Source organism: Ammospiza nelsoni, chromosome 6 (assembly GCF_027579445.1).
Source record: "Ammospiza nelsoni isolate bAmmNel1 chromosome 6, bAmmNel1.pri, whole genome shotgun sequence".
NCBI classification, from domain to species: domain Eukaryota; kingdom Metazoa; phylum Chordata; class Aves; order Passeriformes; family Passerellidae; genus Ammospiza; species Ammospiza nelsoni.
Window position 1 is genome coordinate 10209680 of NC_080638.1, and position 27317 is coordinate 10236996.

The 27317-nt window shown below is 40.5% G+C and overlaps 1 protein-coding gene across 1 annotated transcript in view; it reads right to left on the reverse strand.

The window, feature by feature from the left end:
* Positions 1 to 24792, reverse strand: part of SHANK2 (SH3 and multiple ankyrin repeat domains 2) — a 260064-nt gene extending 235272 nt beyond the window's left edge. The window contains exons 1-8 of the mRNA XM_059474299.1: positions 24721 to 24792; positions 12536 to 12755; positions 6353 to 6556; positions 4687 to 4758; positions 4445 to 4553; positions 4046 to 4197; positions 3090 to 3257; positions 893 to 1009 (exon numbers count right to left, since the gene is read on the reverse strand). Coding sequence (XP_059330282.1) covers positions 893 to 1009; positions 3090 to 3257; positions 4046 to 4197; positions 4445 to 4553; positions 4687 to 4758; positions 6353 to 6556; positions 12536 to 12739 — 1026 coding nt within the window. The 5' untranslated portion in view covers positions 12740 to 12755; positions 24721 to 24792. The remainder of the gene's footprint in view (positions 1 to 892; positions 1010 to 3089; positions 3258 to 4045; positions 4198 to 4444; positions 4554 to 4686; positions 4759 to 6352; positions 6557 to 12535; positions 12756 to 24720) is intronic.
* Between the last annotated feature and the right edge of the window lie 2525 nt (positions 24793 to 27317).

The following is a 27317-nucleotide window of genomic DNA, read 5'->3' on the forward strand; positions in this document are numbered from 1 at the left end:
TTTTTTAAGCTGAGGGCATTTTAGACCTAATTGAGGAATCTGTCTTGACAAGACTTTAGAAAAAAAAATAAGATGGTAATTTAATTAAGAAGCAGATCCTTTAACAGATGCTACACTGTTTACAGTCACATCTCATGCTTTCCAAATTCAATGAAATATTCCATGTGCTGAATTTTAACTTAGTTCTAAAACTCATCCCCTCCCCATTCTATCTCTGCAAAGAGAGTATAAAATGCTACCAAATCAAAAGGTTCTGGTACTTGTAAATGACTACACAAGTTGTAGACAAAGAATCCAGTATCTTCTGTATAGAGACAATTCCACAGTATTTTGTAACTCTTTCTTATTTAATTCTAAGTTAAATTATAGACTTACAGCAATAAATTCTGTACAGGAAACAAATACCTAGATATTAATCAAACCCAAAAAAGCTGGTAAAGCATAATGTTTTATTGTTTAATATCCCTACTCTTTCTACCTACAATGAGCAGCCTTATTTGTAATCAGTGAATGAAACAGCACTAAAATAATTTCAACTATGTTCTTTCCAGATTGCAAGATCATTTTTTAATACCTGAAGCACTTCATTGCATATAAAATAATGTAGTGATAGGATGAAGGGGAAAGGCTTCAAATTGAAAGAGAGCAGGTTTAGATCAGATATTGGGAGAGAATTCCCCCCTGAGAGGGAGGTGAAGTCCTGGGGAAGTTGTGGATGGCTCATCCCTGGAATGTTCAAAGCTAGGTTGGATGGTGTTTGGAGCGATGAGGTGTAGTGGAAGGGCATTGCAACTGGATGATCTTCAAGTTCCCTTCCAAGGCAACCCATCCTGTGATTCTGTGAGCTCCCAGCTGCTGCTGGGGACATTTCTGTCCCTGCAGGGGCTCTCACCTGGTTGTAGAGGGCACAGATGTGCAGGGCCGTGTTCCCCGAGGCGTTCTGCGCACACATGTCAGCGCCGTAGAACAGGAGGTGCTCCAGGTGTTGGACGTGGCCGTACCTGCAAGCCTGGGCAGGGATAAATCAATATTCTGGTTATTATACCAAAGGCTAGGCAAAATTTTCAGCAGAGAAGGTGCTGTTTTTACTGAGGGTCTAATTTTTAGAATCACACCTGGTTCTCTGATGGGAGCACAGATACCTAGATGTGCATTCCTGCACCAATTCCAATGTGGGTGCTTCAGGTACAGCAATCCTGTGCTTGAGCTTAACCATCTAAATATTTTGGGAATGGCAGCCCAAGGGATCAGGAAAATACTGCCTTTGGAACTTTTTATCTACTAATATTCAGGACTCAAATGTGACAAGTTGTTGTCCTGCTACACTCCGGAACGCTGCCCACCAGATGGCACTGAAGATGATCAAATTGCCAGAGCTTTTTCCTCAAACTGCTTAGAGGCCTTAGAAAGAAAATCTGGCCAAAATCCAAGTAAATCTTCTTGGTTCTGTGATGTCAAACAGACACACAACATACACAAGACACTGCTCCAAAACAGGGGGAAATCTTCAAGAGTTACTTTATCTGTCACACAAATAAAAGTTTCAACCCTGGATTTTTGGAAATAAGCCTCTATGAAGAAGATTCATAGAAATTAGAAGCTTTCCTGATTAGCAAATAAGCTTTAGAAAAATCACAGTGATTCTAGTCCATGGCCTCTTTTACTTGACATCCTTCTCCTCTATGGCCCACTGACCAAGCATCTCCCAATTTTTAATGTTTTGAACTTTGTGGTATCTTAGATCAGCATCATTCCTACATCGAATAATCAGAACTTAAGGTAAGACACACAGGTATAGAAATCCACTCAGTCACTCCTGAATTCAGTGGGAGGTACAGACTGACACACCTGGCCTGGATGTACAATTTGGAAGAGAAAAGTTAAGTGGACTGCTCAGGGCACAAATTAACTCCCCATCCTTCTCATTTCATTGAGGAATGTTTGAATTATTGATTAGTCAAAACAGATTACTTCTAACCCGGATGTAAACATTGATTTATTTAGGATTACAACCAACACAGGGAGTTTGGAAAGCTCTATTTCATTATGAGAAATAATAACCCTATGTGTATGAGGCTAGTGTTTAAAAAGAGGGACATTTTCTCTGTATTTTTATGGAGTCCAGATAGGGCAATACTTTGATCTAGACAATCCATTTCCTCCATATCCTCAGAAAATATGGTAAAAAATTAATTCCTTTCTTTTCCCCTACTCTAGAGATGGATCCAAACAACCTTGACCTAGACCCACTTAGTGAAAAAGCTCCAATTCCTGCCCAAATGGGTGCCAAAGCTACCTCCCATTTCTTTCCAAGAAAAGAAAAAATCTGTGTACTAAAGAATTTAGTGCACAGAAAATAAATTGAGTCAAGATGACCCAGGCAGACCTGTAAGGTTGATTACTTGTATCTTTATCTCATATTGCAGCAGTTCCAATTTTTGTAGTTCTCCAAACTCATCCATACAGAGACATGACAAAGTAGCAGCAATGACATTGGGACTGTTAGAATCTTTGAACTCTGTATATTACTGAGTTTATCCCTGTGCAAAGGGAAATCAATAAAGCATTTTTACACAACTGCTGGATAGCATTCAGGCATTTCTGGAGAGGACAGGGAGAGGCTGATGGACCCCAGCAGCAGGATCCTCAACCCAAACCTTCCTGTGAAGTTCAGCAGAGACAAAGGGAAAACAGCCTGACAAACACAGAAGGAGCATTACCAAGGACACTGACACTGGCATCTAACCAAAAGAAAGAGCTACATGTTCCTACTGAAGTGCCACATACAAGAATCTAAACTTCCAAGAGTTCATGGCATAAATATGATGAGTGCAATTTCTGCATCAAAATCCACAGTAACCAGAGGATTTCAAAGTTACAGAGCACCACTAGAATAGTTTTATACTTCTTAGTCACCATAGCAGGATGCAAAGTGAATAAATAAAAACAAGTAGAAAAAGCAGATAGAAAAAAGAAGAAATTTCATACTTGAATGTGCAGGGACTTCAAAATAGCGCTTAACCCTAGAACAACCATGAACAACTTCCTCATGCAAGTCCAACTCCAAACAAAAAGCAAATCTTTCCTACCTGATGAATTTCCTGCCATCCATTTTCATCCTTGCAGCTGACTGTAGCATGTTCATGGAGCAAGAGCTCACAGCAGAAAGGGTCCCCTCCCACCACGGCTGTGTGGTACAGCGGGGTCAGGCCACAGCTGTCCTTGTAGTTGGGAGATGCTCCCAGCTCTAAAAGGGTCTGAAAGCAATCACAGACTGTGAAAAATAGATTTGGGAGGGACTTCCACAAAAAGGGTCTTTACCTGAAAAAGTATGTATAAGGTTGATCATTGACATAACATTTTTGCTCAAATATTTATCAGCTGCTAAGAGTGGGCCACAGCACAGACTAAGTTAAGCAAGAAATGACCTTGGGTGAATTAAGATCTAAAGGAATCTATGGGGATGGCACAGGAAGGAGTGGCAATGTCCAGTTTCCATCCTCTCACTAGGTTCAGATATGTCAGCTCTGTAAATGTTGCATCACCTTTGCAACACGTTCACCTTCAGTTCCAAGGTGCTTTACCAAAAATGTCATGCAATTTAAATATCTGTCAAAAGGAAATAAGCAAAACCCATAAATCTAAGACTTCATCTAGACCATCAGAGTGAATTAAGAATAGCTGTTAAAATACAGAAGAAAACAGAAGACATTGTGTTAAAGCATAATGTGTAATCCATGCCACCAGAAGCTGCTTTCAAAGAATTAAGAAACAATAAATGCTATTCCTATTTCGTCAGACAGATCTCAGTGTATCAATGAATAAGCTTAAATTTCACCACTTTTCTTCCTACCAGGAAAAGATAGATCAGAAATTAAAAGGCTCCTTATTGAAGGCTAAGATTTGAAAGCTACAAGAAAGCACTAGAACAAGCACATCCTAAAGGATCCATGGAGGACAACACAGTAATTAACTGAAAACAGTCTCACTTATGCCTTTTTTTTTTTAACTAGATAACACATAATTTGCTCCTGAAAGTGTTTACCTTGAGGGCTACTTGGTTCTTGGCTCTGGCTGCTTTGTGCAGGGCTGTCATTCCATCTTTGGCTCTGAAGTCTAAATGTGCTCCTCCATTTTTCAGGGCTTTTATCACTTCTACTGTGTTGTCAAGCTGAGCTGCCAAAGTTAGGGGTGTTTCTAAGAAAGAGAAGAGGATCTACTTGGAAAAAGGTGAGCAAAATTATAAAATAAATTTAAGTTACTTTATAAAATAAAGTTTAAAATACTGTTATAAAATTATCAATTATCTCCTTTGGACAGCAAAGCCATACAGATTGCACAGGCTCAGAGTTGTGAAGGAATGTGTGAGATTCACCCTGTTAATCAATTTAAGTTTAACTAACTCAAGGTACTCCTGTATGCTGCTTAGTTTAGTTGTTCTGACCTCCACTTTCTAAGTCATGATAGTTTGGGTCCAGTCCTCGGTCCAACATCTTGGTCATTTTTTCCACAGAGAGATGGTGGACATGATCCATAAACTTTTTCAAATTGGCCTGAAACAAAGAGCAAAAAATTAATCATCCTCTGATTTCAAAAATAAAATTTTTACTAAAAATGAAACATTTTTTCAACTGATGTCAACACCCACTGTGGGTAATTGCTAACTCCTGCAGGAAATTGGGATACCTTGGTGTGAAGCTTGGCCAGCTGCTTTTCATCAAGGTTGAACTGTCTGTACACTCTTTTCTTGTAGCGAAACTGAGGGAAGAAGAGAAGAAGAAATTTTAAAACTTAGACTTAAAATTCATAATATCAATTTCTGATCTTACCAGGAAGTACCACCCACTGTGATGGTAGATTCAGGCAAAGTTTTAGAAATAGGTACAGTATTTCATATAGTTTTACATCATTTAAGCAAAATTCATATCTTGTACGAATACAAGAGATCAGTGGAGGTGTGTGAGAAATGAGATCAGCCTCTAGAATCTACAGAAGTAAGGAAGAATTACACTGAAAAGCACTTTTCCCCAAGGATTCCTGTGCACTTTCATTTATAGTCTCAGGCAGAAAGCTGGTAAGGCATGTTAAATAAAAAAACATCGATTTCAAAATTGCAGCTTAGCATTTCTGAAATATAAAACCAAAAAAAGTACACCTGAAAATCCCTTAGTGTAATGTAAGGGGAACTTGCACATGGGAATAGTTCTGATGTTGAACAGGACTGGTTTGTGAATGAAATTCTGAGGATTGTCTCTTTTTGGCTGAAAGTCAGTCCCATTTTATCCTGAGCAGCTTGGGTGCAGTGGCAAGACCTGTAGCAAATGTCATGGGGGTTTCCATAGCTATAATTTACCACTCTCTCATTGTCCCATGCAGAATTCCAGGAATGCAGCCTGTCTGTTGGACAAGGGACTGCACTGAATGAGGCTTTAACACCAGCATTCCACAAAATCACTTTTAACACCTCAATTGCTGCAGTCAACACTCATGAAAAACAACAACACACAAAGTGTCTGTTTAATTTCCTTACAGCTGTAATGTGATCATCAATGACTGAAACTATGAAATAAACTCCTGGAAAAGGGAAGACCTGAAGCCTTCTCAGGACCTTGATTTTTTTCTCATGGATTTGTGTTATAGTGGAGTAAGTCTATTAACCACACATTATTAATGGTTGATCTGCCACCATACAGGCAATATCAAAATTAATTAAACGCCAGTTTCATGCCCCAGTTTGCTGCTGTGTTGCATGATCTGGCTCTGCTCCAAGTTTGTTCAGCACCATGAAAATTCTGCCCAGCGTATCCCCAACTGCAGAGCCTCTGCAGGAGCAACAGAGAGGGGGAAATCCCAGCACACACCCTCTCCTCCCTTACTGCTGTCCCAGGAGGAAACAGAGGCAACCTGTGCACTCTGAAGGATGGCACAGAGGGAACCAGGTGGGGGTTAAAAAAGGCTGCACTGAGACAGAAACTTCTCTCTGGGAGAAGGCAAGGGCTGGTTATCCAGCAACTACTGCACTGCTATTGCAAACCTCATCACAGATCCAACAGCTTCACCTAGAGACTTACATTTCTGTATTAAATCACTAAATAAGACACATGTCCTGTGTCCTCAGCAAAGGAAAACTCCAAAATCCACTGTCCCAGAAGTGCTGACTCTGCAACTTTTTGGGGATGGACCAGCTCCATGAGCAGGGAATGCCAGCACTTCTGGGAGCAAGGGTTCAAGCTCAGACTTGCTGATAAGCACTTCTCAGATGTAATTCAGGTGCATGTACACACCTCAAATACAGATTTCTGCACAGTTTGTATCAGAATAGAAATGCTTCAGATGCCAGATCTAAAAATACCTCGAGTGAAGGAACTCCTTTATTGACTGGCTGTGGGTATTCCCTCAGAAGTCTTTCCTCATCCAAAAACTTCCCATCTCTCCCATTGCTTGCAGGCTGGAACAGTCCATAATTCAGGACATCTTTCAAACTCTGGTTCAAAGTGCACAAAATCCGCTGCTTTGCAACCCACACTGAAGCTTCCGGGTTAAACCGAATGCATTTCTGCAAAGAGAAATTATGTTAAGGAACCCAATTAGTGAAAAAAATCTCAAAAGTGTCTTAGATTCTAAAATTTACAAATATCGTGACTAATAGGAATATGCATAATAAATACACAGACTCCATGACAAAACATTGCTGAACAAGAATTCTATTTCAGCTGTGTATTGATAATACCTAATGCACAAGTACTGTGAAAACACAGGACATTACAAGTCCTTCCACAAAGCTCAGGGAACACACACATCCTTCCTCAGAGAGAGAGCACCCTCATGGAAAACCTGTTCAAAAGGGATGTTACAAGGTGTTTAACTATCCACTTGATTCTTGGCTGTTCTAGTATCAGTTAGATCCACAAGGATATCACCAAAAACTGGTATTCAGGCAAGAATTCTACTTCCCTTTTAGCTACATTTATCTGAGGGTAAGTTTATGGGAGGAATGATATAACATGGAGCAAATGACTTGAAAACCTTAACAAACTCCTGCAGTTCCCTGCTTCTTACCAAGCTGGAATTCAGGGATTGAGGAGTTCAGGGATTTTGCCTGCACTGCAGTCACTGGTTCCAAGGTACCAGCAGATGGCAATGCCCAGAAAGCAATTTGGTGCCTCTGATGTGCATCCTGAGCACACAGTGCTGTTTCTGCTTTAATCCTTTACAGCCTTCAACATAAAATGAAATGTTAGACTTTGTCACAAGGCTGGCTAGGAAGCAGCTTTCATTTCCCTGACTTTATTTTTCAAGATGTTTTGTGAAAAGGTTCGTGGTTTTATATGCTGAAGGGAAGGAGAGAGGGATACAAAGTAGATTGTAATAAGTATTTTCCTCCCCAAACATCCCAGTAGGTACAGCATTGGCTTAGCAACAAGGCAAATCTGTTTGAAATCCCTGTGTTCCTTCTGAACCTCACTCACTCCACGACTCCTACATGGATTCAAACTTCAATACAAGATTCAGACTCAAACATCAGCAATTCTCAGCAAAACTGTCAGTTACTAGATGTGCAATGAGCCTAACTTTTAACATTACCCACACATCTGAAAGATTTCAGTGAGTGTTATTCAAATGAGAAGATAATGTTGAAATTACATGTATTTTTTTCTCCAAGGAAATTCTTTCTTACATGAAACAAACTAATTTTGGACTTGTATGACACTGTTTTGATTTTAAAAATACAAAGCAGTTACTTCTGATCACAGTTTAATTAAGTCTACTGATTTTTAATGCACCTGGAGAATCCAACATATTCAATTTTGTTCAGTCTATACTTGTGTTCTCTCTGTTTTTGATGTCAGGCAAATATTTCACAAACTAATTCAGTGAGAGCTCTAGCTCTTCCAGTGATTCATAAGAAACAAAAGCGGGCTTATTGTAAAAAAAAACTGATTCCATTAGCAATTTAGAATGAAATAAGATCAGTTATATAAAAAGTAAATTGATAACTGGAGAATTTTTTTGCTACCAAAATGTTTCAGGCTGGGAAAAGTGAAACTAGTGAGAAAAGTGATTATTTATGCTTTCCATGAAGCCAGGCAGGATAGAAGTGGAGCTGTTACCACTCTCTCAGAGGCAGGTGCTGACCATGAGGATAAAAAGAACCACTCAGATGCTGCATAAGGTGCATTTTCCATCAGCCTGCCCCTGGAACAACTGCACTGTGTTGCCTCTGTGTCCTCCTGGCAGCTCTCCAGGCAGGGAGCACCACAGCCACCCCCTCTATCCTGCAGACAAGTCATTACTTACTGCCACACTCTGTATCCCGAGGAAACATCAGCTCAGTCACAGCAGGACTCACACACAGGCTGTTCCAGTTATGAAATAAGGAACAATTCATCAGGCACACGTGGCGTGGTGGCCACAAGGAAAGGAGGCACCAGCACAGGCAAAAAAAAAAGGACAACTTTTCCTAATCTTCAATGGCAAGAAAAAATATTAAAGAATAGAGCTCTTTCAGTGACAAGGAACTACAGAAACACATGAAACAAAGATGTTTTGCAGTGACAGATACATTCACTGTAAAAAACCACAAAGAAGAGCCAAAAAAAAAAAAAAAAAAAGCCCTGAGTGGCTCAAAGTCACTGTCAAAACCACAGCAGGCCCCTCAAAAGTAAGTGTAGCAGCAAGACAGCATGTCAGCACTGGCTGCTGAGATGCAAGGCCTGTGTTTGGGATGTGAAAGCTCCTTGGATCACAGCAGACACAGTCAGTTATAATCTTGCATTCCTGCACACTGGTGAGAGCAAGTCACTGAGTGAAGGGCAGGATGGGAAGCCAGGGAAAACACAACTCCCCCAGCTGAAGGGAAGAGATTAATTCAGCAGGAATAATGCTTATCATACAGAATGTCTGAGGGATAATATTTATCTGCTTAAAATCAATCAGCAAACACATCTTTCTGCTCAGCTGTCAATCACACAAACTGCTGTGAACTGAGGGACATGACAAAATGGTTTGTACTGCTGCCTGTACTGCAGGATATCAAAATATTAATTATTCCTTTCAATGGGAGATGTTGATATTAAAGATGAGACAGCCAAAAAATGGGAAACACAAATGAGAGTTTTGAGGCATTGAAAGAAAAGGGAGCAAGTCCCACATTTTGGTTTGTGCTGTGTTCAGCTTGATTCTCTGCTGCAACACTGCTCTCCTTCATCAGGCTGCACTCAGGAAACACAGAATTCATGAGAGGACAGGTCAGAAAAACCAGTCCGGCCAGGCTGTCAGCAGATCACCTGCCCACATCAAGGGCATGTGAACAGATACCAGCAGCACAAAAATTCTCTTATCAAACTGAAGATAAAACGAGGAAGAGCAAACAGAAAGCAGCAAGGAACTATCAGGCACAAAGTGGGATACAGAAGAATACTTGAGAAAAGTTGCAAAAGAAAATCTGGAGTATCTATGAGGCAGCACAGTCTGGAAACAAGTGAAATTGGAGGCATCCCAAGGAAAAATGGGACTCAAGCTGCAGTTGTCACAACTGGGTTCCTACTTTTTTTAAAGGTAAAAAGTGCACAAAGTAAACAAAGTGTTTTATCTGAGAAGCAAAAACAGTGTAGGAAAATATTCTTAATCCTAAAACCCAACAAATAACTTAAAGAAAGGATACAAAAGTATAAAAAGAAACACAGAAACAGAACACCAAGAAGGGGCTCCAACCTAAGCTGTTGCTATACCAAACTGCAACTTACCAAACAATATTTTGCATAGAAAGCCTAATATCATTTGAAAAACACCAAACCCAGGGGAGGGAGGAATCAGTAAATGCTCATTATTGCAGTGGAGCAGCGAAACAGATGGGCAGAAAGTATCTCAGAGAAGTCTTCAGCCAACTCAAACCCATCTCAGGCTCAGAATTTAATAAAATGTATGGATTTGAGCATTTTGACTTTAAACATAACCCAGGGGGAGCACAAGTACAGGGTAAAACAAGAGTAGAACAAGCACCTTGTGTTGATAATAAATTGATTAAAACATTCCTTAAAACCACTGGCTGACAGAAGTGTTCTCAGTGTCTGTGGCAAAGAGCAATTCTAAGCACAAAACACCATTGCTGTCAGAATATCAAGGTAAAGGAGATTTCCTTGACAACAGCTCCTGAAGAACCAGACTGATTTCACTTAGAGGCAGCATCACTTGGGATTAGTTCCTACATAGGCTGGAAAAGGAAATGGATACAAGATGACTGGGCCTGGATTCAGACCAAATATTATATGCCAGATAACACAGCTGTTTTACCCATGCTACTTGAGACTGGAGGGCTTTCCATGCTCTCCATTCCCTCAGGAATTTTACTGAGCTCAGAAAATCTTTTAGTTATTCATTTAAATATTCTCCACCCTCCTGTGAGAAGGATGACACTTATTGAATACAGGTCAAGCACAGAGGCAATGAGAAATTCCCATTTCTACCAAGTCGTGTTTCAGTAAATTGGGTTATCACCCAAAGTGAGAAGGAGACAAAAAAAATAAGTGATACAAGAACTGAAAAGCAATTGTTCTTAAGGGCTCTGTATGAACTTGTCAAGGTTCACATTGTCTTCTAAGTTTCAAATGAGAATAAAAGAGCAACAAGACAGACTTCCTACAACGTGTGGTAATTTATAAAGCTTTCCATGGCAGCACAGCCTACTCGTGGTGCTTGGTGCTCATCTCATACCTGCAGTGGAATAAAGGCAGTTTGTACCACAGCCACTGCACACGAGCAAACTTCATTTCCTGGGAGCTTGGCTTTAAAGCTTCCCAGTGGGCTGAATTTTATCTAAACCCCTAAACTTATCTTCCTTAGAATAAATATAGTCTTGATCATGCTCCCTAAAAAAACAAAAAAAAAGCAGAAAACTAAATTATGTTATTTCATGCTTCTTTGATTAAACAGACTAATTTTAAACACCTCATGTGTTAAATTAAGTATAATTATACAGGAAATGGGGCCTATGCTTGCTCTGGCTTGTGGCTGTACAACAGCTCAAACTCTTCACTACATTTAATCCACCAATATTTCTGTTTGCTAACCTGAATCCAGGTTTCACTTTCCTGCACAAGGAGTTTGTGGGCTGATAAATTAAATAAGAAATACATCAGCTGCTTTAGAATCACTTAATTCAGTTACTTTTCATGAAGAGTTTATTGAAAAAGAAAAAGAAATACAAAAAGTAAAGCAATAAAAATGCACAAATGATAAAATTAATTTTTAAATCTGTCTTGATAATGTCAATAAATAACTGATTACTGATTTAAAACCAGAGTAATTAAATGAGAGGACTTCAGGAAGCTACTATCCCTGTGGTTTTAACAGCAGAGTAAACATAACAGAAAAGCTGGAGTTTCTATTCCATTTTCATGGATCTGTTCATTGACAGGGTCACAGATAGAGCAAGCTGGTAAGATGATCAAAAACGAGCTCCAGAACCACACCTGAGGGCACACTGTCAAAACAGCTTTTCCCTGTCAGGCTGCATCCAGCCCATCTCTATCACCCTAAAAATGAACTTAATTAAGAAGAAAGGAAGGGTTTCATGAGCTAGATCTTGAACAGCAGCAGGGCATGGTGTAGCTCTTACATGTCAGCACAGAGTGATGTACGTGGCTCACATCCATGGAATGGATGATAATCTTGGAAATTTCAAAAGGCTAGTGCCACCACTGAAAATCCTGACAGCAGCATTCAAGGAGACCCAGGATAATTCAGATAATTAATAGCAAACTCAGACAAATTGTGGTTCTGGATTGAATCAATCTCTCCCAAGACCTTTTCCAGCATGACACTGTTATTCCTATCACAGCACTAGTGTTGGTTTCTCTGGCTGGAAGGTTCAGAAATGACACCCTGTAGTAAAGGCACAGCAGCAAAGGAGGAAAGAAAGGTTTATTTGTGCTTTTTTTCCTCATCTTTACACTCTAAAAGCCACAGGCTCTCTAAAAGGGATGTCTTTTGTGAGGCAGGTTGACAGAGAAAGACAACAAATATAGTAAAGAGAATTTGATGACCTCTTGCAGGACCCCAGTCTAGAGTCAATCACAAACTATTTCAGGAGAAAAGGAACTAGAGAAGCCATATATATATATATATATATATATATATATATATATATATATATATATATATATATATATATATATGAGGCTTTCATAGAGTTAACATGTGATTTTTTTATAAAGCTATGGATTCCTAAGTCTCTTTCTTTTACCCAAAATCTCTGAATGCAGATCAGAGAGATATTTTGCTTTATGAACATGGCTTTCATCAGGTCAACACACTAAATTCTCTTGGAAGGGATGGTGCCTTTACTTGAGGCAATCAGTCAGATAACCCACTGGGGTACAAAGCATAGGCATTAAAACAAAACATGAATTTTTTCTGTAATATGTCAAAATCAAAAAAAGAAAGTAAAAATAGGGAACAGATGTAGTTGCAGGTTGAAGCCAGCAAAGCTAATCATTAATTTCACTTTGTTTGATTGCAGTGCACTCTGCCTTACCGTTTGCTGCAAGTCAGGTATGATAATTCGAATCACTAAAGTATTGCTCTGACTGTCTTCCATTCTGCTGCTTGGCTTTTCTGCAGTTGCTCTAATTGTGTCATAAATAGTTTCTTCTTTGGAGCTGTCTGATTCAGACTCAACAGAATAGTCAGAGTAGCTTTGTGCCATTTCATCTTCACTTGATGTAGGGCTACGAGGCATGTTAAAGTTTTTTATCCTGCCAATACAAAGGAGAAAAAGAAAAAAATAAGTTACAGTTCAAGTCTTCAAAATTAATCAGCTGCATTTTTTTTTCTTCTTGGAAATAACATGCATTTAACAAGGAAGTTTTATGGTTTATCCCTCTTTTATTTCTTTCTGTCAGTTATGTGGGTAGGCAGAGAGTAAAGGAAATAAATCTGGCTACCAATTTACTAGAGAAGAGGAAGGGCAGGAGAAGGAAAAAAGAGTAGTAAAGAAGATGACCTTCCTTCCCAGGCACACCCAGGCTCCCCAAGGATCCAGAAAAAATCAGCACAATTACCCAGTCCTGTGATAACCAGCACTGCTGTAAACTGTACTAAGAGCTAGGTCTGGCTTTGAAGCTTCCTCCTCCCAGTGAAAAGACATTTCAGGGAATTAATGTAAATGCTAAACTAACATCATCCTGTAAATCAAGAATCTGCACAGGTGAGGCTTTCATAGAAGTCAGTATTCCCAAATAGTGGAACCAACAAAAAAACAAAATCCTATAGGGATCCAGACAGACAGAGATGCTGCTCTGTGGTTTGTGGCTCACACAACATCCTTTTAAACCAACACCACCCAAATCTGCCCATTACACATACTCTGAGTTTAGAAGCAGTTTTAACCTGTGATATAGCTTAGGCTAAAATGAAAGTCATGTTTATTCCAGACTAAAAACATTTGTAATCAGGGGTCTCACACTAAGAACAGCAGAACATTTTCCTTCTGGGCTTTTCCACCTACAAGAGCAAACGAATATTGTGGTTTTGTCCCACAAACTCAAAGCTGCTCCAGGATATGAAAATTATTATTCTGTGGACAAATGGAGGAAAACATTTACAGTGGAAAAAACTGAAAAGACCAACAATAAACTCTGCAGTGCTTGGACATCATATAACTTAAGAGATTTAGGAGGCCAGAAAAATGTATTATTATTTTCCTTTTTTTCCTGTGAGTAATCCTCCAAGACAATTTCTCTGCATTTTATTGCAAAATAAAAATTCAGTTAGAAGAAAAATAAAATAAGAATGAATGAAAGAAAGAAAGAATGAACCAAACAAGCAATTCCACTGCCAGGTCACATTTAAAAAGAGCCAGTAAAGCAAAAGTGAAACATGGAAGGGTGAAGTGACTTGATCACTCAAACCAGGTGAGTGTACTGAGGTATCCAAGTACACATTTTCTATACTGATGTCTCAGCCAGATCAGCTCTAGTAAACAAGTCAAACAACAGCAAGGGATAAAAGAGCATTTTTTACACCGTGTCTAACGCTTCAGTTTAAGTCATTCCCTCTTCACTGCCGGTCACTGTCCCAGCAGTGACTCCAGAGCAGGGACCAAAGGCTGCCACTGTCATTTCCCATTTTAGGTGCCCATAGGTTGGCTGGGCAGCGGAGAGCCAGGCCTGGGGCTGGAGGTCAAGGACAAGCACTCCCACAGCACATCACACCACACCCCCACATCATCAAGCCTTATTGTTGCTTCTGATGAAGGATAATTCTAGTGTTATTACCCTCAGCTATAATTACTAATGAAGACAAAACCAGTGCATTCAGAAACCTGAAAGCAAGCCAGTTCACAGCAGCTTAATGGAAGGCTCTATTTACAAAGGAAAACTCTGCAGGGAGTATTTCATTTTTTGCTGCTTCAGTGAACTGTAGATTAATGCTGCTCTCCAAAGCACCTTAAGTCAATAAAAAGCATAAACATTTCTGTGGTTTCTCTATTTGTCTGCCACTGCTAAAACATGTGAACCCAAAATACAGCAGGGCAATACACAGAATTTAAGGGCATAAGAGGTACAGGCCAGTGAGTGCGAGCAGAAAGACATAAAGACCATCACATGATTTGTCTGTCCCTAAAGCCATCTGAGAGTGCAACACATTCCAGGGCAGTGGATTTGACAGAGAGCAGTAAACTGCAGTTATACAGCAGCCAAATAAGAGCTGGGTTAGGAGGAAAAAACTTCCCCAGGTTTTGGCAAGTGGACTTTCATGCAAAAACTACCCAGGAATATCTCATTCTATAATAAGAAAGGAAAATGTCCAGCTGAAAAACCAGCATCCAGGAATCAAGCCTTTAAGTTTAATAAATACTGGGACAAAAAACTTCTTGGAGACTTGTCAACAAGGCATAAGACACCTGATCTTCTGGAAAATAATGCACAAGTCAGCATGGAAAGGATAATGAGAGTCTGTATCCACAGCAGCAAGATGAACAGGATATGGGCCCCAGCAGCACAGCTGGGAAACAGATCATTCAAACACCACTTTTTAAACAAGACTGAATACTGGAGAAACAGGTAATTTGTTGGCTTAAGATTTGTGGAAATGGAAGATCTCACCACTTCTTAACCAGAGCCACTGGCTACCACAGCTCCCACAGAGAAGCTGTTATCTTTTAGGAACTGTTTCACTTTTGTCCCAAGGATATTCTAAAAGATTTTTCCACAACCAAACTTACTACATCAGGAAAAAAAGGAAAGTTGCCTGGCTTACTAATTAATGCTTGTATAACCCATGAAAATATTGCATCCCAGCTTCCTAATTCCTACCTGGCAATTAATTGGTTCAACACAGCTGAAACATACATTAGGTTTATCATGGTTGTCTGGGATGCCTTCTTCCTTTTCTTAAAAAAAAAGAAACAAAGCAATAGATCATAGGATTCCTACAGTTAAACTGATTGTGTTTTGTTTGTGGCTGCTTTTGGTGTAGAGGAGTGCTGACAAGATTCTCTGTAAATTAATAAAAGCAGATGTCATTATCTTGGCAATAAGCATACAACGAAAAGTGTCACACCAACAGGGTTTGTTCCAGCTCACATTGTCTGTCCGTGTTTCTCAACTCCTGGGCACTGAGCGTGCCCCAGCTCCAGGCACTGTCCTGCCCTGGCCTCTGCACATCCCTAAGCAAAGCAAGCTTGAGCTGCAGCTGGTTGTGCACCCATTTTGACAGAGGAAGGCCACAAGGAAGCAGGAAGATGAGAGAGTGAAAGGATGGCTTCATGCTCCCCTTGTCACTGGACTCCTCCCCCAGCCCGCTGCCCTTTAGCTCGGTGGGAGCAGCAGGATGTGCACCAGCCTCTGGGGCTGTGGCCAGGTGATGTTCCTCAGACCAACAGGCAGAGGAAAGGAGCAGAGCTCAGACTGCTGCCTTCCCTTTACAGATTCTATTTTTAGATTGACTGTTTTCCAGTCCAGCCCATAGCTTTCACAAAATCTGCTGGAATTTCTTATTCTGCCACTGCACCATTAAGGAGAATTTCAAACAGTCCAAACCATGACCATCAAACTCCCTTTTTCTCTAAAAAATGTTTTTTAAAAACCCTACAAGGACATAGCAAAAGGCTGGAATTAAACAGTGCACAGGTTACCAAATGGGAAAAAATTCAACTCCCAGAGCTCACTCTCAGGGTGAAAGGTGTGCTCCAGAGAGTGCAAACAGACACAGCAGGGGAAAAACCAAGAGCAGCAACAGATTAATCTGTTCTTTGGGGCCTTAAGGTTGTTGAACATCACACAAAAGGAATTTAATAAATATACATGTTTATATTAATTTGTAAGTAAGATATTTTAACTTGATGTGAGAGGGTTTGAAATATCATCAATAGAGAGACATACCAGACAGGAGATCTTCATTGAACATCCAGGTATTTTCAGATAAATTCACTATAAAAACCACATTTTAAAATCTTCAGCTTACTTATGGCTCTGTGTGATTTTTGTTGACCCTGCAAAGTACCAAACCCTCCTGGTCTTGTTTGTCCCTAAAACACAGCTGAGGTCTAAGCACCAAATGCCTTGTCCAAGGCCAGGTCTCAGAGCAAGGTTTCAAATCCAGGGGTCACTGACTCCTAGTCAAGATAAGACCAATCTATTTTTGTATAAACATTCATTTGCACGATAGCAGCCCTGTTGCCTGCAGAGGGAAGCCCTCCAGACTGCAGCAGTGAGGCCAGTTGCAAACCTACCTGTGGGAATATCTGGGACACCGAGTGGCCATTGTCACAGGCTGAGTAATGCCATGAACCAGACTGTGAGAAAAGTTTGCTGGGAGAGGAACAGTCACTGCTAGAAAAAGGTATTTAGTCATTAACTCTGAAGGAAAACTATTCAGGAAAAGGATTTGTGTGTAAAACCTGCCAGAGCTCCCAACACTTGGATTCTGTGGCTTTATTCAGGATTATACATATCAGCTCAAGAACCAGCTTGATGAGGTGCTAAATTAAAATGCTGGAGAAGATCAAGCATTTTCTTTTCTAATTATAATAATATTAAAACAAAAATGCACTTCAGACAGAGCTGAAGGTGGGGGGGGTTGAGTCCCAGCACACCATGCATTTCACACCTCCCCCTGGTTGGGCAGAAAAGGTCATGCAGAGGAAAATTTGAATTGAAGACCAATTCCAAAGGGCAATTTGCAATTTGATGGGTTCAAGCTCCCTCTGCACTCCAACTTTAAAGCTGGCAGTAACCAGCATTGCCTCCCAAAAACCAAGTCCACCCTTCTTCTCACCCCAGAGCACTCCACCCTTGTCCCCAGTGAAGCAAAACAAAGCACTGATCCAGGTCAAACTCCAGCTCTTTTTTTTTTTCGTTTGAGAGGTTAGTTTCCAAACCCATCATGCCTCTGAAGTGGATCACTATGCAAATGTTTGCAGAAGCAGCAGGAGAAGGATGGCACAGGGCCAGAAGTGAACTGCCAGGGCTTGAAAAGGGCAGAAGCACTTCATCCAAAGTCAGCATTAATGTTTGCCAGCACGGAATGGACCTGGGACACCACTGCTGAGTGACAGGAAAGAGATCTCCACAAACAGAGGCACCTGATTAACCCCAAGGGAAATGTTATCAGCACTCAAATTCCACAACTCCAGCCAGGGCACAGACACCAAACCCAGCCAGGCAAAGGCAAAACCTAAAAGAAAATATCTACAAGAAGAAAGCCGGAACATGCACAAGGAGTGCTAAACAATCCACAGCAAAACCTCAGGGAGACAAAGCACTTGCAGCTCCCTTGTTCTCCCAGCTCCACCAGACAGGAACAACTCCCCTAATTACAGCTTTATTCCCCATTCAGCTGTCCCTCACTTAAATTCACTTCCTGGTGATTATGTATTTTTGATCTTTCTGTTAAATAACTGAAATACCCAGATAAATATTTTAGAAGATGAGTGCTGACACAAATATTACAGTACTAGAATGATGAGCAAAAATTCCTCCTGTACTTTTCTTTGAAGCTGTTGTTTATCAGTGGGGCATCTCATGCTTCCAATATGAATTATTGATTGGAAATCAATATCAAAATCAGTGGTCATATCCATTGATTCTCATCAGCACCATCAGGAGATTGTTTTCAATGCCCTGTTAAAGAGCAGATTTAAGCAGCCTTTGATTTCATTGCTGGGTGACCAGCACAAGAGTCAAATTGTTTTGCAAAAGGGCTCAAGAGCGAGACTTCACCCCACCTTTTATTTTTTAAGGAAACAAAGAAGAAAATTGTGTGAAGAAATTGTCAAACCTGCCACTTATTTCTGAGTTCTCTTGTTCATGCCTATTTGCACAGACTTGTTAAGAAGCAGCTCAGTCCCATTAACTTTTGGTATTTAGAGTTTAAATGCCAACATCATATGATTAAAGTGGGTCTGTAAGCAGGTAATTTTTTTTAATTTTAGTATTTTTAAACATAGATACTTCCCCATTATCACTGCTGCACACACACAAAAATCTACACCAACAGCCTATTCCTGCAAATACAGGGTAGTTTGGAGTTCCTTTCGTTACCAAGCAGCTTTGGAAGCTAAATTTCCCCTTTGTTCTCTGTCTCTTCTACTTAGCATTTATTTCCCCTGTAAACTATTCAGCTGGTCATGTTATCTCCATGGAAAGGCTGAAGTTCAGCCAGGCAGATGTAAAGAGACATTTTGGGCAAGGATAAGTACAGAGAATACCAGAGACAAGCAAATTCTGCTGAATGAGGAAAGCTGGAAGACGGGCAAAGAAGCAGATGTAGAAAAAGCTTTTGAACATCTGAAGTGGAATTTCAACGTGAAAAACATTTGAAGTAAGATTTCAACATGAGAAAACAGAACCTGCTGGCAAGAAGAGGAAGCAGGTGTAAAGATTTAGGACAGGGTGGAGAAGTAAAATTGGTTAGAATGGATACAAAAATGATTCAAACACATTAATAGGGGAAACATAGCAAGTATTTATAAATGTTAACCAGCACAGGGAACTTTGCAGTAAAGGCCAACTCCCAGTGGCAATATAAGTTCTTAAGTGGCTTCTTTTAAGCACCTGCAAGGTTTCCAGAACAATTCTGGCTGACCTTTAAATAAAGGTCCTTCTTCCTGACAAGGAATTAGGCCCAGCCCCGTGAGCCCCACAGAGCTGCCTTCCAGGCTCTGCTCATTTCTACAGCTGCTTTTAGCATGGCCTCTAGTTTTCACATTTATTATAACTTCTGCTTTCCAACAGATAGACAACAGTGCTCCTAAGACATTATTTAAATACTCCTTGCAGTGGAAACTACAGTTTACTTCTGGCAAAATAATAATCACTTTGAAGTATTAAATAAGATCTTTACAGGAATTGCATGCACTTAGCTGTAAAAGCAACATTCAGTTTGAAAATTCAGCTGTTTAGTATGTATTGATCCAGAATTCTAAACCACTTAAATGACAAACAAAAAAGCTAAATAAGTAGCAGCTAAATAACTAATTCAAATAGGGTGGAAAGCAACAAAATGTTTTCAGAATGCACCAAGCATATTGTCCCAGATATACAACTTGACTTGCACCCAAAAAGTGAGATGTCTTCTTGGACTCAACACTGTATTCCTGAGCAAAACAACAGTCAAGGTATGAAAAGACAACTTGAAACATGGAAAAATTATGCAGTTCTGGATCAAGAAAGGCATTTCTTCATAACACGACAGCTTTTACATAAAATATCACAAAGAAATTCTTTACTGTGAAAGTGGGGAGGCACTGATTGCCCAGAGCAGCTATGGGTGTCCCATCCTGGAAGTTTTCTATGACAAAATAGGCTGAAGATTCACTATCTGAAAAATTCCCCTTCACTTATCCAAACCAAGAATGCTACAATGGGAGTAGTTACAACATGTTCTTGAAGTAATACTGAAGTAACTACACCACTTCAATTTTTAATAGTCTGTTTCTAAGAAAATAGATTAACTGGTCATTTTGGGGTGCCCACCAAATTTTCTTACCAAATACGGCAAGGCATTTTATTTTCCAGCCTTTCTGCTGCCAGCCTCTGCTTGCACTTAGCTATATAAATATCAAAAAGATTATGATATGTTGGAAGGAAAAGGACATAAGAGAATTTAAAAAGATTTACAAAAGGAGTCTGAGAAGAAAAAAACAAAGTTTGTTGAACATATTTACCTCAATTTCACATCCCTGATGGACAAAGCAGCTTTGTTGCTTGTTAATTTGCATTTGATGTTTATCAACCTCTTTCCTCTTTACCCATAGAACATTTTTTTCTGATAATTCAAATACAAACAGAATAAAATGTTAACAGAGAAGTACTGCTGGTGTCTTGTTATGTAGATTAGATCAAGCTTTGAATGTAGATAAAGCAGATTTCCTCTCCTCCTTGCACACAGGTTAGCATTTAGAGCTTGCTATGAAATTTAACCTGAATTTTCCTCAGATGTGATCCTGGTGGGGGCTACTGTGTCATTTGATTTGCTGTGTTGACAGAAATAGTCTCATTGTTTGCTTTAGTTTAATCAATGGAATAACATGCCAGTTAAAAAAAAGCAAAACTTCAAATAGATGCTCTGTTTTTCTTATAAAAGAATGAGTTATCTTTGGTTGAGAACAGGCACAACAAATAAAATCAATTACCCTTTCTCCTTGTGTATGCGGAGGGGTTTGTTTCTCATTTAATTTCAATGAATTCATTTCTATTTCAACTCAGCAGGACACACCTGCTGAGGTTTGCAGGTGTCAGCAGGTGGGATCTGGGGGCACAGAGCTCAGACTCCCCAGGTGGGCAGTTCCAGGCCAGTCTCCTGCCAAGAGCCTGCAGGGGGAGATTTTCCCTGACCTCCACAGCAGCTTCATTTCTTCCCTTAGTCCCGGGGGAAGCCACAAACCAACGGTGACCCAGAAAGGGAGGAGGAGGAGGAGGAGCAGGGCAGGTGAGCAGCTCTTGGTGTAGCCAAACTCCAGAGCAGGCACAGCCCCGTGCCCTGTCCTCAGCATCCCTCTGCCCATCTGTGTCTGTCTGCAGCAAATAGCCCTGGTTCCCAGATGGTCTCCAGGCTTCCCTTAATTGCAGAAAAACTTCCCTGACTTCTTCGTTTCTCAGAGGTAATTATGAAAAAGGAGCTCTGCTGACCTTAGCTGCATCTTCCCCAGCTATTTTCCAACCCAAGCTAAGAATATTTTGGGCTTTATACTCCAGCCTGTGCTCATGGCACGAGCAAGGACATTCTTTAGGGTTGTGCAGGTGGAGGATGATTATGACAGAGTGGAGAAAATATTTGCAGGCTTAGAAAGGTTAAATGATCTGCCAAACTGACCCAGGCAGCACAGTGACTCCATAGAATAACTGAGAAAAATTATTTTCTTGACCTTTGAGATTTTTTTATTCAATTCATTATACAGATAAACTCATTTTTACCAAATTATAGCCAGCCAAAAATTACACAATCAACCCAATTAAAATGATTAAAAGAGACAGTTTCCTCATTGACTACCAAGGTTTAATTATTACCTTCAGTAAACAGCTCAAGAAATGAAGTATCACTTCTTAGGCAAGAAGAAAACAGAATGAGACCCATGTTTGTGGCCATTAGGCAAAAGAAGGGAAACAAAAAATAGAAAGAATGTTATTCTGTGAAAATACAGATTCATAAACTCTTCCAGTTTTTGCTATTTAAATGCCAGGTTTAGTTTGGAATTTAGTATTAAGAATAAATAGCATGCTAAATCACGCTGGGTTATCTGCTCACAATACCTTTAATTTAGAGGCAGCTTAGGATAACAATAAAGCTGTTTTTCTGAAGTAGCCCTCTCTCAATGCAGAACCAAAATAAAATCAGCCTCCCTGAACACAACAACCTGGATTCTTTGCTGTGCCTTAGACTCAGAGAATCACCAAGTCATTTGTGTCACAGGGGGCTCTGGAGGTCTTTATTTCAACCTCTTGCCCTCAGAGAATTCCAGCAATGAGATCTGCTTGGGCTGTCCATGCTTTTATCCAGGCCTGCTGGACAATCTCCCTGAAGCCAGCTCTTTTCCAGCCTTACCTGTCCTTGTAGGACAACACTCCAGCTCCCTTTTTCTTGGTGGCCCTCCACAGAACCTGCTCCAGTTTTTCCATATCTTTCCTGTACTGTGGTGGGTCCAAAACTGGGCACAAGGTGCAAGATGAGGTCTGTAGAGTGCCAAGTCACAGCTGGCACCATACACTTCTGGTGGCTGTGTAACTTAGTTTATAGTGGAGATTCAAGCAAATTTCAGCATCACCTCAATTTCTGGACTCATTTATACCCCTTCACAGTGATTTCTTAAAAAGTGTTTTTTCTACCTGTCTGTGTAGGTCTCTAATTCAGTCCCAGGTAACATAAGGCCTCAAACGAGACTGTTGGAGAACCAGAAATACTTTAAACAGATTTATTTCTAATTGACTAGATTTCATGTTGATTGTACTCCTGGAAGTCCTGATTAAGTGAATTCATTACCATTTATAATTTCTTGACAGCACACTTTGGAGATTCCAGCCATAGAAATTATCACAGTCTAATCAAGATATGCAAACTGAATATAAAAGCATTTACAAAAAAAAAAAAAACATAAATAAAAGTTGATTGACTCAGGATAGAAAATAATCCTAATAAGAAAACCAGGATCATTTGCACTGCAGGCATACTACTACCAGTTTCTCCCATGGAGAAAATATTTAGAAAAAGATTTAATAAAATGTTTCAAAGGAGCAGCTGCTGAGAGAGGATTTGACAGAACCTTTGTGAAGGACACCCACGTGTGACCATCACTTCCTAGGAATGACAGGCAGTGCTGCCCAGGAACACTGTGCTTGGAAGGGCTCCTGGGTTTCTATAAAACTGGGGGCTGGGCTGACCCTGTAAAGAAGCATTTTAAAATATTTGCTATTAGGTTTTGTGTCTGCTTAATGTTCTCCCACAGCTTTTATGTAGCCTCCCTCACAGCTGGTTTTGGGCTGGTTTTTTTTCACACTTGCCAGCACTATTTGCCTCACCTCAAAAGTTTTCTGCAGTTCTTAATAAACCCAAACTTCTCCTCTTGGTTTTTCCATCACACATGGAAAGCAACCACTTACATATCAGCTGAATTTTCTTACATGCTTCCTAAAGGAGGCTTATATAAAAGAAAGTGTCTTTTTCCACAGGCAGGACAAGGAGGAATGGTTTTAAACTGAAAGAGAGGAGATTTAGATCAGGAAGAAATTCTTTACTCAGGAGCTGGTGAGGCCCTGGCACAGGGTGCCCAGAGAAGCTGTGGCTGCTCCTGGATGCCTGGAAGTGCCCAAGGCCAGGTTGTACAGGGCCTGGAGCACCCTGGGATAGTGGAAGGTGTCCCTGCAAACTGTAACATTTCAGCCAATAGAACACAGTTATTCCCATCAACTCAACACACTGTCAAACACAACACCTAAAATCCAAATTTGCACACCTGTTTCTGCACCCCTCTCTTTAGGTTGGTGTGCTTATCTTTGATGGGGCCCTACCACAGAAGCAAACAGTCAATTATTAAATGCCCTGATAAGCTAGAAATTCATTAGGCTGAGCTTTGAAGCACACACATTTTTAAAATCTTCCTCCTTTTCCATTTTTACATACTAGTGATCCAAATTACACTGCTTCATGTCACCACACAATTTACAGCAACCCACCTGACACATTTCACATAATTTTTGTATTTTCATTCTCCTTCCAGTGCTCATCCCAAGGCACTGTTAGGACTCACCATCCAGTCCTTGATCTGTGTTCATAAATGCACATTGACACAGACACCTGCAGCAGCCAGTGCAAAAAAAAAGGCACCTTCAGTTCCTCTTATCACAGAGAAAATGAGTTTTTTAGTTTTCAGATCATACAGAAGCATCATGCTTCACCAAAAGGAAACCTAAGTTTCAATCAGTGTCCTTTTTGTTCTAGTTTTCTGATCTCTGAATTTCATGTTTCAATTTCTGTTGTAATGATTGAAATGGAAGCCAAGAAAGTTATGTTACTTCAAGAAATTGTTCTCATAAGAAGTTCTCTGTCATCTCCAGAGCACTGCCAAAACTTTTGGGACTGTGTTTTGAAAGAATCAGAAGAGCAAAGATAATGACATTTATAACAAATGTAGGGACTTGAAGTCTTTATTAATAGGAAAGACTGAAAATTTAGGTAAGGTAAGAGATAAAAGAAATATGATTGTGCTGTATCACAAGAGGCTCAAGTCCATCAGTTCTCACCTAACTGTACAAAATCCAAGAAATTCTTCATCCAGTCCTAACATCAGCTGCAAATTTGCATGGACCCCATTAATAAATTACCCCTAGATGAAAACAGGGTGGGTGTCATGTCTAACACAAGAACTATGATAATTTCATCCATCTGCTAGTTCATATTTCAGGTACTTTGGGGAGGAGGAGGATAAAAGTCAACCAGACCTTTCAGCCATCTTCACTCCAGGCTGAAGTTCAACTGCAAATTCCTCTGCTCTGAGATCATTTTTCTAACTCACCCACCCCCATAAAGCAGAAGGAGGAACAATTTCATTTCTGGAGATCAAGAAAGTTTTGGAAGCATTTTTGATCACTTGTTAGTTGAAAAACTCACCTTTGCAGCATCCAGCACAACCCACAGGTGAGTCCTGGGCTGTAACTGCAGCTTTGCCCACGTGACACAAATAATTCAAACATTTTGTCTTCAAAACCAGCTTGGCACACTTACCTGTCAACACAGGTGACAGCAACAGTGACAAGATGATCATCAGAATCTAGTTCTCTTTCATCTCAGATTCCTGAACAAAACACAGAAAGATATAAAGATTTATAGCTGAAGAAAGAAATTAAGTGACTTAATGGCCACCTTATTTAAATGTTAGAAGGCAGAAACGCTCAAGGAGATTTTCTTTTTCCACAAAGAAGATTTTGATAGGAAAAGTAGAGAGGAATTTTACTATATTGCAAATTCCCAAAGTATTCCTCATACTGTAATATAAATATTATGCATAGCTTTGCAGGGGCAGAGCCTGCCATGGCTTCACTCACTCCAGATGCCTCTGGCTCATGAAGTCAGCACTGAGACAAAAATAGGCTCTTCTGGTTATTAAGAAAGACATTTCAGGCCAGATCTGACAGAAGGTGAAAGGTGCTGCTCTGCTGCTCCCCACAAACATCTTCTTGATTTAAGTCTTGCCAGAGCTCTGAGCATGCCAAGAATGTGCATCTGCTGAACAGCCCAAGTACAAGCAGCAAAACGCTGGGTTTTGCCACCCCAGGCCTGCCTGAGACCCTGAAATTTGGGTCTGCTGTCTGCAGGCCCCCAAGGGGATTCCCCAAGTCAGAAACATGTGCTGAGCATCCCAGTCCAGCTCTGGGCACAGCATGCATCCAATATCCATATCCAGCTGTGCTCCCAAGTGTGCATGACTGCCTTCATTGATGGTTAGAAGTTCATGCTGAACAAAATTCTTTCCTGTTATGTATTTTATTTTCCTCTTCTTACAGATCTAAATGGAAGGGGAAAAACAGGTATTCCCATTGCAACAGAAAGTTTGACTAACTCTATTTTTTGCTGTACTGTGCTGTATGGCTCTCCATCAGAAAATACTGCTGAATTATTATAGTTTCAGCATATTTAAGCCCATTCTTTAATTTAGACTTTGACACAGTTCACTATAAACAAACATTCCTATCTAAAATGTTCTGAGTAGGAAGAAAATACTTGCATATCTGTCTCCAGCACCTGTATGATTCTGCTCTTTCAGCAGCAACAAAAGGAACTATTAAAGGACATTTCCCCCACTGAATTACTGTATTTTGTACCAGTGTCAGCTGTGTTTGAGATTAAGCCTGGTAGGTTTTGCATTTTTAGGGTGGGAGATAAAAATGTGATTTCCATGACCACGGGGGCTACAGGAAAGGTTGGTAAAAAAGTTTAGCAGCTGTTTCTCACAAGGCAAAAACAAGGCAAGGAAAGAAGTCAGCAGGTTGAAAAGAAACCAAAATAAACTGACCTAACCGGTTTCTTAATCTGAGATGGGATAAACTGCTTCTACTTTTGAACGGTCTTTTATGCACACCAGCTTTCAGTTTCTAAAGGGATCCAGAGAGAGGAAGAATAACCTGGGATTGTAGATATCAGAGAGAAAACTTTCCAAAAGTGCTCTCAAACGCTGACACATATTCCAAGACCAGGCTCTGTTGCCTCTAGGAAAAATTTACATCTGGTCAGACTGAATAAAGCTAAGAGCACAGCAACAGCTTGCACTTGATAGTGGAAGAGAGGGGGATTCCAGAAGCTGGTTCTGTGTGGAGGCCAAACTCCTCTTATCCAGCAGCGTGGTTCCACTTTGCATTTTGGACGCTGACTTGTTTTTCACTGTGCTGCCCAGAGCTAACCCTAAGGATAAGCAAATCTCTTGAAAACCCATGGCTTGCCAAGAGATGGGGAAAGCTCTTTAAATGAGAGTATTTATATACTGCAAATTCACAGGAAAATGAAAATAAATTGTGCCAATCCTGACTTCTTGATGAGACTGAGTATGTTACACAGTGGAGAAAGGCACTGACACTGGAACAGTGAGCAACTGGCCTCTGCTATTTCTGCAATAAGATTCCCTTAACACCCACAGGTAGACAAAAACCAAGTCCCCTCCCAGATCCTGCTTTTCCCTCTCCTCAAGCACAGGATCAGGGGAGCAGAAGCTCCTCATTGTCACAGAACCTCCAATGCATCCCTAAATAAATCTCTATGCTGTGAAAGTCTCAATTACTGCACATCCCCAGCACTTCCCCCTGCAGGAGGATTCCCTTCCAGACATCACTTCCATGTGTGGCTGGACAAGAGAGCAGGGCCATGCACAGGCTCATCTCCCTGGAAAAACACCAACCATGACAGGCAAGGTGCTTTTCCCTCTGTAGGAGCTCCACTGGGGGGGGGTCTCTCCTACACCTAAGCACCCATTTCCAACATGTTTGTAGGAATGTAACACCTTCAGGGATTTCTGATCCTTTAAAAACTTTGGCTGAAGTTGAGCAGTAAATTCCAGAGCCATTGGAAAGTGGCAGGAGATGGACAAGGAAGGGAGGAAAGGCTGACAGCACAGTCACACAAGCCACTTTCCTGATCAAATCCATCTCTAAAATGCCAGGGTGACTCCAAGCCACCCCAAACAAACGGTGCAGTTTGATTTCCACCCGATTCAGTGCTGAGCACTGAAGGGATGTGACATTTTTGAAGAGTGCACTGTAGCAGTGGTAACTCGGTTCAGGGAGCAGCAGAGCTGCAGCCATGCAGTATTTATAGGCCTCCTCCTCAGCTCC